Source organism: Peromyscus maniculatus, chromosome 6, assembly GCF_049852395.1.
Source record: "Peromyscus maniculatus bairdii isolate BWxNUB_F1_BW_parent chromosome 6, HU_Pman_BW_mat_3.1, whole genome shotgun sequence".
Classification (NCBI taxonomy): domain Eukaryota; kingdom Metazoa; phylum Chordata; class Mammalia; order Rodentia; family Cricetidae; genus Peromyscus; species Peromyscus maniculatus.
Window position 1 is genome coordinate 65,962,798 of NC_134857.1, and position 15,268 is coordinate 65,978,065.

The following is a 15,268-nucleotide window of genomic DNA, read 5'->3' on the forward strand; positions in this document are numbered from 1 at the left end:
AAAGGATCAGTGAACAGCATGTGCCCCCTGGCGGTCCAGGCCTCTGCATCTTCTTCCAGGAGCCTTTTGAGTCTTACTTTAGCAGAAGAGAAGCTGAGGTAAGTGTGGGACTGAGATGGGCTGCCATTTCCTGGGGGTGGAGCATAGTGTCAGTGGATCTGCTCTTGGGATCCAAGCTGGAGCTAGAGCTGTGACCCTAAAAGAGCTGTAAGGGACTGAATGAAATTGCAAGACTTGCAGATCCCATTCCACTCTTTCCGAGATACCCTGCTCAGAATCGACGAGAGTCGAGTACAGGAAGCTTAACCTTGAGGTGTCAGATTCTTCTTTCATGGAGACACACTAGCTGTCCAGAATCCAAGATTATCTGACAGCAGCAAATTAGTAGGCTATGCGGCTGCCACCACCGAGTCTGAATTCTGATGGTTTATTTATTTAACTGATGAAGGGTGTCTCTCAGGATCAGTATGACAGCTTCTGATCTTTGTCATGGTCTCACAAGTTTATCCCTGGCATAGCTGCAGTTGGCAGTCAGCCTCCCATATCTGGGGTTCAACCAACTACAGATTGGAAATACCTTTGGAAAATTACAACAGTAATGAACATGCACAGACTCTTCTCTTACCAGTATTTCCTAAACAACACAGTGTAACAACTGTTTACATGCCATCCATATCATATTATGTGGGTAATCAAGAAATTAAGCATAGGGAAGGGAGTGCATAGGTTCTAAATGATTATATCACCATGTACAAAGGACATGAGCATCCACAGGCTTTAGTATCCTTGGGATAGTGTGTTCTGAATGCCAGACCCTTAGGTACCAAAGAGCAACTGTGTAGTGTGTCAGTTGTCCAAGCAAGTCCCAAGACACAGGAACTATTGGCCTACTGTGTATCAGTGTGTTGTGAGAAGAAAAATGTGACTGAGAAATCCCCTCTGCTGTTAGATCACTCGGGAAATCTATAGAGAAAATTTATAAGCAAACTAATCAATTAAGGTCATATGATGAATTTCTGTAAGGCAGAGTACTTCCTTCTTAAGTGATCTTACGTTCTTTCTCTGTCCCTTTCTACTTCACATCTTTCATAGCATCATGGTATGAATTGTGTGTGTTCCAAAGTCATAGATTGTGGTCCTAGGAAATGGAGTCTGGGATGTGGAGCGTTGAGGAATAAGATTAGTGCTTTTCTATGGGTCTTAGAGAGCTAGCTTACCCTTTAACTCTTGTGAGGACGCAGCAAGAAGGTACCAGGAACAGGAAGCAGGAGCTCACTAACTACAGGCTCTGTGGCACTTTGATCTCTAATTTCCAGCCTGGAGAACTGGGAAGAATAATGTTTCTGTCTATGAACCACTCTCCCTATGGTAGCCTATTGCAGCAGATCAAATGGACCATGGTGATCATTGAGAATGGTGACCTCTCTTCATGTTCCGAAAGCCTAGTGCACCCTCAGTGTTTATTGTGGGTTCTGTATATGGTCTACACTATAAGTGGTGATTGTATTTTATGGATTTTAGAACATCGAAGCAACCTGCATTTTGAAAACAAACTGATTCTTATTTCTTGCCAGTGAAGATGGGAGGTTAGAAAAGATTATTGTTTACTTTGCAGCCTTCTGCCCCATAGGCTTACCAGGATAGTTCTTAGACTTCTGAGTAGGAGTGTGGTAACACTAGATAGTCTCCAAACCTAACTTCCACTTGGAATTACCCTTTTCCCTTACTTTGGAGTAAACAGTAGTTTAAGGATGATGGACCTCCCTAGACTAAACGAACAACCCTAGGTAAGGGACTTGAATTATAACGTGGTGATCGTGAGCACTGTTGCTTTGGAGTTCATGGAAACTGGCACTGAGGATAAGCTCCAGTTCCCTGTTCATTACCCAAAAGTTTCTAAAGAAATGACGAGTGAGTGACAGGAGCCAAGACTTGTACAGAGGTGTTTTCAAGTGCTCCAGTGCTTCACAGTCCTTTTATACTGACACACTTAGGTGCTATTTATAAATGGTTCCTATTTTAACTAGTCCCATGATGACTTCAGACAGTCATTTCATTACCCTAGTTACTGCGGATATTTAGAAGTGGCTAGACGTGTGTTTGTAAAGATGCGCTCTGTGACTCTCTTCTCGGCCATCTGAGGACATACCTACCCCACTCTTCTCGGAGGGTGAGTTAGTAACCCTCGCAGTGTTTACCTGCACTGTTCATTTCCCCCGAACTTTCCGTCAGAGTGTCCTCCAGTAAGTCACGTCATATAAGTGGAGAAATTGTGAGTTTCTAGGCCCGTCTCTGTTGAGAAAGCCATTAAGAATCTGCAGATGTACAAGGACATTGCATATAGAAGGCCTGTGAGGTAAACATTGAATTTCCCTTGTGGAAAAATTCCTTCCAATGAAAAGAAATTTATATTTGCATAAAAACACTCAGGAAAGTGCCTTTATTAGCTGTTTTGTGTAAGTAATTTTTCAGGCTGATCTTTCAGTCAAAAATATTTCATTACTGGATTTTTTTTGCCCCTTTGTGGTTCGTGAATTTTGCGGTGACTTCCTTTTTTGAACTAATTACATTGAGCAGTTGCCTTTTGCTATAACTGCAATCAAACAGCTGTTATTGCTGGGTGGTAAAGTAAAACATTTTAAAAGCACACCAGTACAAACACTGTTCTCCTAAAATACAAAATAATAGAGCCCAGCTAGCCTATTATTTTCATCCTCGGGTGTGGTTGATTATTCAAACCTACAAGAGCGAACGTTTGGATTGTGGTAGCCGGTGGGTCCTGCTGATGTACGACGCTGACTTCCTCCCTCTTTTCTGGCCCACTAGTCCTGTCACGCCTGCCGCGCTCGCCGAGCTCCTCGACCTCCTGGACAGCCAAGCAATTTCTTCATCAGCAGCTAAACAGGTATGTGCACACTCCCAGAAGACGTCCCTTCTTCATCAGCAGCTAAACAGGTATGTGCACACTCCCAGAAGACGTCCCTTCGCTCCACAGTCCCAGTTAATGTTCATGACTGGAGTCTTAAGTGCCCGTGAGCTTGAACACTGGACGATTTCACTTGGCGAAGGGAGGAAGTCAGCAAAGTGCAGCACCAGGAGTGAGCAGAGGGGTTGGGCTTCTGGTTTTAGCTTCCTGGGAGAACTTGCCGTTGTCTGTCTTTTCCTTGAGTGTCCACCCCAAACGCTGCTCCCCAGGTAGCCTCCCCAGTGTCGTGGCCAGGAAGCCACAGCTTGGCCTTGTCCACCTGCCCCTCTCCTGTCCTCACAGGCAGTTCCAAGGCTGCCTCTGTTCTCTCACAGACCTGCCCTTTGAGAGTTGGTCCTCAGTCAGGAGCTGGGGTCAGTCTGCTGCGTGCTCGGGAGGTGATACTTTCCATGCGCACCTAGGTGTAGAGATACGGGAAAGGAGAATATGCCAAGCGGCCGCCTCCCAACCAACTCCACTAACAAGGCTAGGTGGGTGAGTGATTCCTAGAATTCAGAAAGCTCTGCAGATGAGGACCCAGAACACCTAGGGGCTGCCTCCTCTCAACTTCAGAGACGGCGGGTGCAGCTGTCAGTGCTGCAGCCGAAACCTAATGTTATTTTAATGGTGCTTTTTGCATTTAATATTTATATACTCCGACAGTAGTGGCAGGTTACAAAGTGAGGCTTGGGGAAGCGGCTGCTTTTGGTTAATTATGAGACACCACTGGCATACTCCAAGCTCTCTGCTGTGAACCTGGTGACAGGAGCTGGAGAAGGTTCTGTGAGCGGCCTCGTGTGAGGCTGTCAACGACAGGGACCCAGCACTTAGGAGAGGCTTTGCCTTCCGTGCACGTCAGAGAATTACAAATGTTTATGACAGTGCTCGGCTGTGGGGGAAGAGTAAATGGCTTGGGGCAGAAACACTAGGTCTACCTCGCAAGAGCAGGTGAGTCAAAGCAGCGTTTGAAATGAAAGAAGGAAAAATCCTCCCCATGTCCTTCCTATCCACCACCCCCCACACACACACACACACACAGACCAAGTGTACCGAGTAAGACTGTTCCGGTGGGGAGAAATAGACAGGCTGGGAGATGCTGGGAGATGCTGGGAGATGCTGGGAGATGCTGGCAGCTGCCTTCAGCCACAGACAGAGACAGGTTTGCATTTTATCCGACGTCCAGCATGTCTAAAGGAGCAGGTGAACCCTGGCTTCTGTGAGGCTATGAAATGAAAATATAAACCTGACCTGCAGTGTTGAGTGCGTGCTGCTAGGGGAATCGCCACACGGCTCAGGGCCTTGGGGACTTTGTCTTGTCTTTTCTACTCTCTGATTTCTCTGAGCAGAAGTAATGAATATTGTGTTTATTGACTGTAAAGGATTTAGTAGCCAGTCATGGTGATATAAGCTTGTAATGCCAGTACTCGGGAGACTAAGGCAAGGTGATCCAGAGTTCAAAGTCAGCCTGAACTACATAGTGAGTTCACAACCAGGCTGGACTACCTAAGAAGACCCTGCTTTCAGCTGACTGACTGACAGACAGACAGACAGAACCCTTCAGTGATACATTAAATATATAAGTTCTCAAATGCTACCCTGAGTGTAATCATCATTGCTGTTGGGTGAACATCATTCTCAGACGCTACTCATGTGTATGTACAAGGAATCAGAAAAGGGAGGTGGGACCAGAGGCAGCCAGACATAAACTCAGAGAGATGAAGACTTCAAAAGGAGGAGGCTGTACTGTAATTTAAGTTTGTTTTCATTAAATGTATAGTTCACTGATATTTTTACTTATGAAGTATTTTCCAAAGTGTTAATATAAATTCTTCAAAATAATCCCTAATAATTTATATTGCTATGGTATAGGTAGTAATGTCTCCTTTCTCATGTTTGTTGGAGATGGTTTTCCTGTGTGGTTCAGGCTGTCAACAGACATGCTGTCCTGCTGTCTAAACTCCCAGGGTGCTGGGATTTACAGCTGTGTGCCAGCCACATGGCTTCATGTTTTTGTTTTTTAACTTTAGGTCTTTTCTTGTTAGTCTAGCTAAAGACTTGTCAGTTTTGTCTCCTCAAAGAACCAGCTAACTCCCTTTGAGTTGTCTTTTCCTCTCTCTCTGCTCCAGGCCTGTTATTGCCTTCATTTACTAGTTGGGGTTTGGTTGTTCTTGTTTTTCTAAATCCTTAAGCTGTATCACTGGTTGGGGGTTGGGGGTTGGGAAGACGACTCTGTGTGCGACCAGAATTCGGATCTCTGGCGCCCACAGACAGGCCGGTAGCCCACCTCAGTGTTTGGGAGGTGGAGACTGGGTATTCCTGGAGCAAGCTCAATAGTAAACTTGGGTTCTGGGTTCAAGAGAGAGATCAGATGGAGAACAATCCAGAAAGACACTCACATCACATACCAAACACAGATGTGCATCCATACGTGTGTGAACACACACACACACACACACACACACACACACACACACACACACACACCACGTGCGCAAAAGAAAAAAAAAAGCCTTTTTAAATTTTTTCCTTTTTTAGTGCATGTCCTCATTTCCACAGACCTCCCTCTTAATAAGGCTTTTGCCTTAGATCACAGGTCTTGGAATGTTGGGTTTTTTGTTTTGTTTTGTTTTGCATTTTCACTATTTGAAGGAAAATTGTCCGTTTCCTTTCTGACTTCCCCAGTGACACACTACTTGTTCAAAAGTGTGTTTTCAGTTTCCACCGACTTGTGTAACTTCTGAAGTTGCCTTGTTATTGACTTCTAGTTACATTACTTTGTCCACTGTAAAGAAAGTTTTACACGCTAAAGGAAAGAATGTGTATTCTGTGGCTATTGAATCAAATGTTATGTTGATTTCTGTTAAGTCCACTCGTCTGCAATATACTTTAACTCTGAATTTGAGGCTGCTCCTGGGTGATCTGTCCACCGATAGGAGTGGAGAATTCAAATCTCCATTGCTACACTGGAACTTGTCTCTCATTTTAGACCTAGTAGTGTTTGTTTTCTATAACTGGATGTCACAATATTGGGTGCATATTGATTTATCACTGTTGATCATTTTTGATGAAATGAACCCTGAATGATTGTTATGACCTTTATTCGTCCCCTTCCTGTGATTTTTGTTCAAACCCATTTGCTTGAAATACCGTTTTCCACCCTTTCATTTTCAGTATCTGTATGATCCTCATTGTGAAGTGAGTTTCATGTTGTCAGCATTTGTTGGGTCTTGAGTTTAATTCATTCAACCAATCTGTATGTATTAATTGAAGAATTTAGCTTACTTGTATTCAATATTATTATTGAAAAGTGTGAATTTAAACCTTCCATTCTGTTGATTTTCTTGCAGATAAATATTCTTTATTTTCCCTCTGTTCATCTTTATGTTTGTTTGCTGTATTGATAATGTTGGGTTCTTTTCTGTTTCTCTTTTGTATGTACATCTACTCTGCTAATGATCACATAGCATGATGGTAGCGGTCTTTCACTTCTGGACACGTAATTCTATCCTCAAGCATCTCTCATAGGGTTGGTTGATTTTTGCTTGTCATACAGGGTCTTTATTTGTCCTTCACTTTGAAGGACAACTGTGCTGAGCATAATAATCTTGTTTGGCTTTTTTTTTTTTTTTAAGCACTTGGAGTTATCCATTCTGCTTCATTCTGACCTGTAAGGTTTCCAAGAAGAAGTCTGCTATAATTCTAACAGTGTGGCTTTTAACTCAGTCCTTTCTTGGCTCTGTCCTTTTGACCGCTTGATTCAAACACTGGTGACGATGTTTTCTGGTCATGTCTGTATAGGGCTGTGGCCTCCTCTGCCGTCACTTCACCCACGGCTTTCCTGTGCTCCGAGCCTTTGCTTCCTCCCTCAGATCTGCGTAGCCAGGTTGTTTGGTGGAGTCCCTGAGAGCTTGAATGCTGCTTTTTCCTTTCTCCTTTCCTGTTGTACTGTTCACAACACCCGTCTTAAAGCTTGGTTACTCTTTATTTCACTTAATCTGCTCTGCTGCAGACGGTTGGCTGAAGTTTTATTTGACTTAATGAACTCTTCATTTCCAGCATTTCTGTTCGTTTTCCAGATCTCCATCTCTGATGAATTTCTCATTCCTATCGTACATGACCTTCCTAGTTTCATTTAACTGTTCATTTGTATTCTCACTGAGGCTTTTCTTTTAAATCATCCAGGAGCAGTTCAAGCAGGTGTGGTGTAGACAACACAGTGTGGGGGAGCCCACTGTGTGGCTGCTGCTTACATTTGGAAGTTGTTGTCCTTAGCAGGTGACGGGGGTTTCCTCAGACTCTGTCCATATTGGATCTTAGTGTAAGGGCCTGTGGCATTGGTAGAGCCAGCAGTAGTCAGGGCCTGGAACACCTGTCTTCTGAGTAGACAGGAGTCTAGACAGGTGCTTGACAGGGAAAGGTGAGGGCAGGAACAGTATGCATGTGTGCATGCCCCCCCCACACACACATGCCTTTGCACACACATGCACACCCACTGTAGCACTCACAGTCAGTCCTCACAGCAGTCACAGTTGGACATGTCCAGTGGCCAGCAGTCACATTTGGGTTTAATGGCAGCTGCTGAGGTGATACCCGCCCAGAAGGAGGGTCTTGGGGGTGGGACTGCCATGTATACATAGAGTCAAGGCAATGGCTGGAACTCTCCCTGCCCCAACTCTTTCAGTGCTGAAAAGAAAAGAAAATCCCACCCGGATACTTACAAGTATACTGCATTTTATGCATCAGTTGATGGATAGTCGTTTCCAACTTTATGAATGATGCAGCTTTGAAATTCATGTGTAACTCCTTTAATTTGCATGGTTCCCAGTTCTTGGCTGTAGATACAGGAATGGCATCTCTGGAATGTGTGATTATCTTGTCTGTTAGTCTACGTGGCTGCACCATTCCTTGTTTGCACCCTCCACGCGGTGTAGAAGGTTCTAGGCACTCCACATTCTTGGCAGCACTTGATATCTTTTTACATTTGCAAGTTTTTAAAACTAAATATATCTATCTTCCCCTCTTCTCTCCTCCCCCCAGCCCCTCCCACCATCCCCATGCCTCTCTCTCAAATTCATGGCCTTCTTTTCTTTAATTATTACTGCTGTTTATATGCACATGAACGTGCATGAATGCCTACACACACACACACACACACACACACAAACACACACACACAAGCCAGGCATGGTGTCACACATCTTTAATCCCAGCATTCAGGAGGCAGAGGTAGGTGAATGTCTGAGTTCAAGGACAGCCTGGTCTACACCAAGAAACCCTGTCTTGAAAATAGTGTGTGTGTGTGTGTGTGTGTGTGTGTGTGTGTGTGTGTGTGTGTGTGTGTGTACAAATAAATAAACACCAAACCAACAAAAACTTGCTCAGTCCCTTAAAGTAATTGCTTATGTGTATCTGTTTTCAGCAGCAGTAGGTTCTCCTCTGTGTGTTCTCACTGGATAGCCAATGGCCTGGAACTCACTCTGTAGCCATACTGTCCTCAAACTCACAGCGATCCTCCTGCCTCTGCCTCCTGAGTGCAGGGATTAAAGGCGTCATCAGCACACATGATTTTTATTAGTCATGTTCCTGAATATGAAGTAGAATCTCACTGGATAGATGGATTTCTCTAATGACTAATTATGTTAAACATCTTTTTGCATCTTAGTTTTGTGTTGTCTCTTAAATAAAAACTGTTGTAATTAATTTTAACATGTTAATAGAAGAGTCCAACCAAGTCTACTTTAGGCTTTAGAAACTTGGCTGAACAGAGTCTCTGGTCTTGTTGATGATTGGCTTCGCCTCTGAGAGCACCGGAAGAGATTGCATGTATGACTGAAGTTAGCTGTATGGCTGCCTGGTGGTAAAGACGTGCACAAAGACTTATCCTGTCCTGAGAGCACTCTGAACACCAGAGGGCTTCCTCCCTTGTGTTGTCATTTGTTATTAATCCCTCTCTCGCCCCCTGCCTCTTGCTGATATGGTTGCCAATTAGCTGTGTCCTTTTCACATGTCACTGCATCCCCTCCCGGGAGGTCCAGCGGGGCTTTTGAGGCTTACAGCCTTAGCCCCTCCACATTCCGGGGCCAGGGCAGGAAGAGGTGTCCACTGTGAAACAGCCCTAGTTTTCAGAAATAGAAACCTGAAGGCTGTGTGCCGTAATGCACAACCTCCTGGCCACTGTGGACAAAAGCACCCTGCGGTCCTCTTTCAGGGGCCAGGTCTGTGCATTGAAGTGGCAGGTGGCAGTCCCATCACCTCTCCTGCTAAGGACAGGGCCAACTGGGACACATCAGACTCCAGAGCTCTCAGCACCACAGCTGACTCACATGTAGTCCAAGGAGGCCCAGGCGATGTCCCAACTGCTGGCCAGCCTACAGCTCTGGGACGATGGCAGCTGTGTGTGTGGCTTAGGAAAGTGGATGGTCCCTGGTCTCCTGAGCATTCCAGTGAAGGCTGCTAGTGGGCCCAGGCCAGATGGGGTCCGTAGAGATGAAAGCCACATTTAACACACTGAGTGCCATTTAACCAGCCTCCGCTGTGTGCTCTGGAGTGGGCCTTTGGGAGAAGACACCAGAAGCTTTTCAGATGTGGACATATCACCTTTTATACCTTGTAGTGACTGACAGTCACATGACTGAAGTCTCTCTCTAGAATGTGCTAACATTCTCTGTACATCTCAGCCTGCCCTGCCTCCTCAGGGGCTTCTGTTGGGTTGGTCACTTCCTACAGGGATGGCCTCTCAGAACAGTTGTCTTTGACTGGGAGGGGTGGGTCCTTTCTCTGTAGGGACATGGCTCCTTCCATGACATTTCTCCTGAATAGGCCTTTCCTCTCTATTCGGACTCAAAAGCCTAGGGCAGGCAATGGCAGGTGAGGGACCTGTGTGTTTTCTTTCACGGTGGGGTAGCAAGTAAGAGTACAGATTCAGTCCCCAAGGACATAGGCTATTTCTGCCCCACCTGGGGCTTTCCCAGCTCGTGTTCCCCTTACTGTTGGTGGCTATTTATCCCCTGAGATGAACAGATGCAGACAGTCGCTGAGGATTATGCTGCAGTGGGAGCCTGGGCCACAGAGGCCATTATGTGAGAGGCCGGAGGGCCACGGCAGCAAGGTGAGGCCCCTCCGTGGTTTCCTTCTTGCTGCGCCCCAGCCAGGACTCCTGGCCCTTGCTTACATAGGAAGGAGCAAAGGGTTGGAAACTGGCGTCTGCTGTATCAGGCCCAGAGCTAGGGGAGGGCTGCGGGGCCACTAGTATGTGAGGTGGACAGCAGTGGCTTCTAACGCGGGGGTAGAGGACATGTCGGCCACTGTGCCCCCGTGGCTCCTGGAACCACTCAGTGATGTGACTCTGTACTGCTAGCCCGTCCCCAGAGCAGCAGCCTACCATTTAGGAGTGCTTGTCATAGAGGGCATCCCTTGCCATCGGGCGAAGTGGCCCCCGGCACCTAGCGCAGTTCCAGCCAGCATTTGAGTCTTGGGTCCCAGGCGAGGAAAGACTCCTTTGTCAGCCTGTTCCTGGGCCCAAGAAGTGCTTTCCTGGCCTAGGAGTGGCACAGTGAGTCCAGGACGGGTTGTGAGGAGCTGGGAGGGTGCCTTTCCATGTGTGCTAAGCAGCTCTGCCTCCTTACCGGGAATAGCTGCCCTGCATGTTCTGTGACACAGTCTTGCAGGTGGATCTGTCCCGAGCTGGGCTTAAGGACCATCTTCTCTTCTGGGTTTGGATGCCTGAGCTAGGGGGACTTCTTTAGGAGTCTGTGCAGATGACCTGAAGGATGGGGGTTAACTTCAGGTCATGATAAACCTAGCTGGCAGACATTAGCTTTTACTAATAGAAGTACTCGTGTAATGAGGAGGGCTGGGCCCACATTCCTCTATTGCTCTCTACATGAGTCTTTGAGACAAGGACCCCACTGGACCTGCAGCTTTCCACTCTGACTAGACTGGCTGGCCGCAGGCTGCAGAGATCCTCCTGCCTCTACCTGCCCAGGGTTGGGCCAGTCTCAGGTCCCCATGCTTACCCAGCAAGCTCTGTACCACTGAGCCACGCCTCCAGCTCCTGTAGTCTTCACTAAGCACAAACGTAACAGGGATAGGGCGGAGCAGCTCCCCAGACTCGCCTCGATACAGCACATTCAAAGCCGCCGTTCTGGCCGACTTGCTCAGCTGGGACACTCACACACACAGAAGCTGACCACCTCCTACCTCTCCCACAGCTCTCTCCGGTCAGGGTTGTTTTCTTTTTTTATTTTTTTTTAAAGATTTACTTATTTATTATGTATACAGCATGTATGACTGCAGGCCAGAAGAGGGCACCAGATCTCATTACAGATGGTTTTGAGCCACCATATGGTTGCTGGGAATTGAACTCAGGACCTCTGGAAGAGCAGTCAGTGCTCTTAACCTCTGAGCCACGCTCCAGCCCCAAAGGGTTGTTTTCTTATGAATTAGATTTGGAGATCTGTGTCCCATCTTTTCACTGAACATCTTATAAATGTTATTTGAAGGCCTGTGGTTTACCTTTCTTCTGTTTTTTCCTGGGCCACCAGGACTAGATGGAGGTGGCCACAGCGGTCCCATGAAGCACTCACAGTGGGACTCACCTCAGAGACACCTGGCCCTCCAGGACCGGAGTCTGGCCAGCTAAACAGAGGCTCAGTGCCTCCTAAGTCACAATGCAGATTCCTGGCTTGTTTTCTGCCCTCACTGGGCAGTGCCGTCCTGCTGACATCCAGAGCTCCGCCTCCTCCTCCTCTTCCTCCTCCTCCGTTCTGCGTTGGCATGTGTGCTGGTTACTGAAGAACAGTCTTTCCTGGAGGGAGGGCTGCATAGAGGCACCCCGGACAGGCAGTGTCCCTGTGTCAGTCACGGCTGCAGGCTGAGGGCGGGAGCCAAACTGAGGCGCCCTGCATCCTCCCTTGGGTGTAAGGATGAGGAGACCAACCTAAGCAGCAGGGCCTTCCACAGTGTTGGCCTTTTCCCAAGTTCCATTCCTCTTGGGACTGTTGTTCTTCTTTAAGTAGGGAAATGAGCAGAGGACTGACGTTAATTATCCCGGTCAGATTGGGCTCAGCTCTCCCAACAGGACCCAAGGAAGGGAGGCCGGAGCCTGCGAGCTGCGATTTGTTCTTAGTCCTTTTCTATTTTATACCTTCCCTCTGAGGTCACTTTCCTGCCTCCCTCAGCCCTGCTTGCTAGCACGCTGCTCTGGACTCCATGCAGCGGCTCCCTCCTGCTGCCTGGGTGGTCTATCCCTTAGGGAATGTCACCTCCTTAATTAGTTTAGTGGACTCCACATAGATCCAGCACCAGCCCTCTCTGAGGACAGGTTGCCTGGCTTGAGTCATCAAATGGGGACACACGTGGCTGGACAGAGTCCCCATCCTCTGCAGAGAGGAGCCGGCCAACCCCAGGAGAGACTTGGGCTTGCTGAAGGGAGACGTTCCCAGCCTCAGGGAAGGTTCTCCCAGGGCCAGGCCATATAGCTGGGTGCTAGGTGAATCCGCAGTCCCTTCCCGGTGGCGCACGTCACCCCAGAGGCACACAGAGGTGGCAGAAGCGCTGAGTGGTCTCCTTCTCTCTCCCTCCCCACCTGCAGGTGTTCGAGGAGCTATGGAAGGGCGAGGGGAAGACAGCAGCCCAGATTGTGTCAGAACAGCAGCTGGAGCTGATGCAGGATCGAGAGGCCCTGGAACAGCTCTGCCAGGCCACCATCGATGGACACCCCCAAGCGGTGACTATCTCCAATGGGAGCAAGGTCTTCCTGTACAGCAGGAATGAGACAGCTTGACATCTGTCCACGGTTCCTGCTGCCCCACACACACACAGACCCTCCCTCCTGAGGGCTGGCCCAGCCCATCCATCACTATTTTAGTGTCGGCACTTGAAAGTCAAAGAGACAAAATCAGATGAAGAACACAGCTTCTTGTCCTGTGAGGAAAGTTCGCCAGTGTTTGCTCTCTGTGGAGTTAAGGGGGCAGTGTCAAGGTCCAATCCCAGGTTTTAATTTGGGGGGGGGGTCTGTCACTCTCTCCCAGAATGTCACTTACATTCTGTGTAGCCACCTCCACATTGTCAGGAGGACCTGCTGCAGGGAGAAGAGACCAGGGATGCTTCAGTTCTGTGGCCTGGGAGAGAAGGGGAGAGACCAGGGATGCTTCAGTTCTGTGGCCTGGGAGAGGAGGGAGACCAAGGATGCTTCAGTTCTGTGGCCTGTGAGAGGGGAGAGACCAGGGATGCTTCAGTTCTGTGGCCTGGGAGAGAAGGGGAGAGACCAGGGATGCTTCAGTTCTGTGGCCTGGGAGAGGGGAGAGACCAGGGATGCTTCAGTTCTGTGTCCTGGGAGAGGGAAGAGACCAGGGATGCTTCAGTTCTGTGGCCTGGCAGAGGAGGGAGACCAGGGATGCTTCAGTTCTGTGGCCTGGGAGAGGGAAGAGACCAGGGATGCTTCAGTTCTGTGGCCTGGGAGAGGAGGGAGACCAGGGACGCTTCAGTCCTGTGGTCTGGGAGAGAAGGGGAGAGACCAGGGATGCTTCAGTTCTGTGGCCTGGGAGAGGAGGGAGACCAGGGATGCTTCAGTTCTGTGGCCTGGGAGAGGAGGGAGACCAGGGATGCTTCAGTTCTGTGGCCTGGGAGAGGAGGGAGACCAGGGATGCTTCAGTTCTGTGTCCTGGGAGAGGAGGGAGACCAGGGATGCTTCAGTTCTGTGGCCTGGGAGAGAAGGGGAGAGACCAGGAACACTTCAGTTCTGTGGCCTGTGAGAGGGGAGAGACCAGGGATGCTTCAGTTCTGTGGCCTGGGAGAGGAGGGGAGAGACCAGGGATGCTTCAGTTCTGTGGCCTGGGAGCGGAGGGGAGAGACCGAGAGGAAAATGATCTGTAAATTACAGAGAAATCCTTTGGCAGAAACATGGCTGAAAACCAAGTCATTTTGTGTTCTTAGCATAGCACGAGAGAGAGAAACCATGCCAAGTTGCAGGTCTCCCCCTCCCAAGCCACCCCAGGTCTAATCATATTGTCTAGAGAGGTTTTTCAGTGGGGAAAAATTGCTAGTATCTCTTTCAGAATAATGCATGCCGCCTGTCAGTGCAGGGACACTGGCGGCGCTGTAAAGAGCCCTTGATGGGGAAAAGGAGCCCACCCCATCCCAGCAGTCGCCATCTTCCTGCCCCATCTGCAGTGACTGATAAGGACACACTTGGCTTCAGACTCATCCTGCGGCACTCAAGTACACTAACTGCCCATCAGGACACTTGCAGAGAGGGGCCAGCGTGTGGTTATTTGATGTCGCTCAGTCCCTCCCGCCCTTACCGCCCCTCGCTGCCATCCTGAAGGCTTGTTTTCTAGGGAGCAGCTCCTGTTGGCAGGGAGCAGGGGTGCCTGTGGCACTAGAGAACCTCAGAGGCACCCCTGCCTGATTACACCCGACGACGCTCATCACAGCTGACTGACTCGGGCTCCTCCCTGTGTCACTGTGGCCCCAGAGGAGAGTGTTCTGGGCCCCGCAGCAATCATCTGTGCTCACCATTCCCTTGTTTGTTCTAATCAGAAGCAGAGGAGCCAGGTCCCTTTTGACGGGAGCCTAGAGAGCTCTCGATTTAACCCCCCCCCCCCATCTCCTTCCTCACTTTACATCTTCCATGAAGGGAAGAAAGACCTGAATTTAATTTGCAATCAGTGGAAAGCTTGCGGATTCTTGGTATGAGTCTCCTAATTCCCCCCTAACTTGTTTTTACAGGTGATGGATGTGAAGAAAAGAAACCCCAAAGCTATAAACAAGCTGATTGGGTTGGTCCGGAAAGCAAGCCTCAGCCGAGCAGACCCGACTCTGATAAAGGAAATACTGGAGAAGAAGCTGTCATTGTGATGTGTGGTGAGGTCCTTCTACCTGAGGGAGGACAGTGTGGCCCTGAGAACAGGAGCCGTGAACGCTGCTGTTTGTGTGGGTACAATTTGTGTCTCTCAGTCCCGGGCCAAGCTACCCCTCTTGGGAGGTAACATTTCACACGTGTCCTCTGGGACCCTATGGCCTGGGAAGCAGCTGGAGGTCTGCTCGCTGTCTGGAAACGGTTCTGCGATGATGCCAGCCGTGGTTAAAGTAATAGCATGTTCTACTGTGAAGGAATTCTAAACAGAATAAAGCGCATGTCTCAACTGCAGATGCCGGTGAATGCTTCCTAGGAGCCAGGTACTGAAGGCCGACAGACTGGGGTGGCAGTATGGATGTAGTATGTTATGGATACAGTATATTAAGACCTGCACGTGAGCTTATTTAGAAGAAAACAACCAACCCAACTCATGTCTCACAAAC

The 15,268-nt window shown here is 48.5% G+C and overlaps 1 protein-coding gene across 2 annotated transcripts in view; it reads left to right on the forward strand.

Moving 5' to 3' along the window:
* The window catches only part of Gatb (glutamyl-tRNA amidotransferase subunit B), a 77,227-nt gene extending 62,111 nt beyond the window's left edge, over positions 1–15,116 (forward strand). For both annotated transcript variants that reach the window (XM_006985329.4, XM_042279228.1), the window contains 3 exons: positions 2,827–2,905; positions 12,558–12,692; positions 14,696–15,116. In XM_006985329.4, coding sequence (XP_006985391.1) covers positions 2,827–2,905; positions 12,558–12,692; positions 14,696–14,824 — 343 coding nt within the window. In that variant the 3' untranslated portion in view covers positions 14,825–15,116. The remainder of the gene's footprint in view (positions 1–2,826; positions 2,906–12,557; positions 12,693–14,695) is intronic.
* Positions 15,117–15,268: the final 152 nt, after the last annotated feature.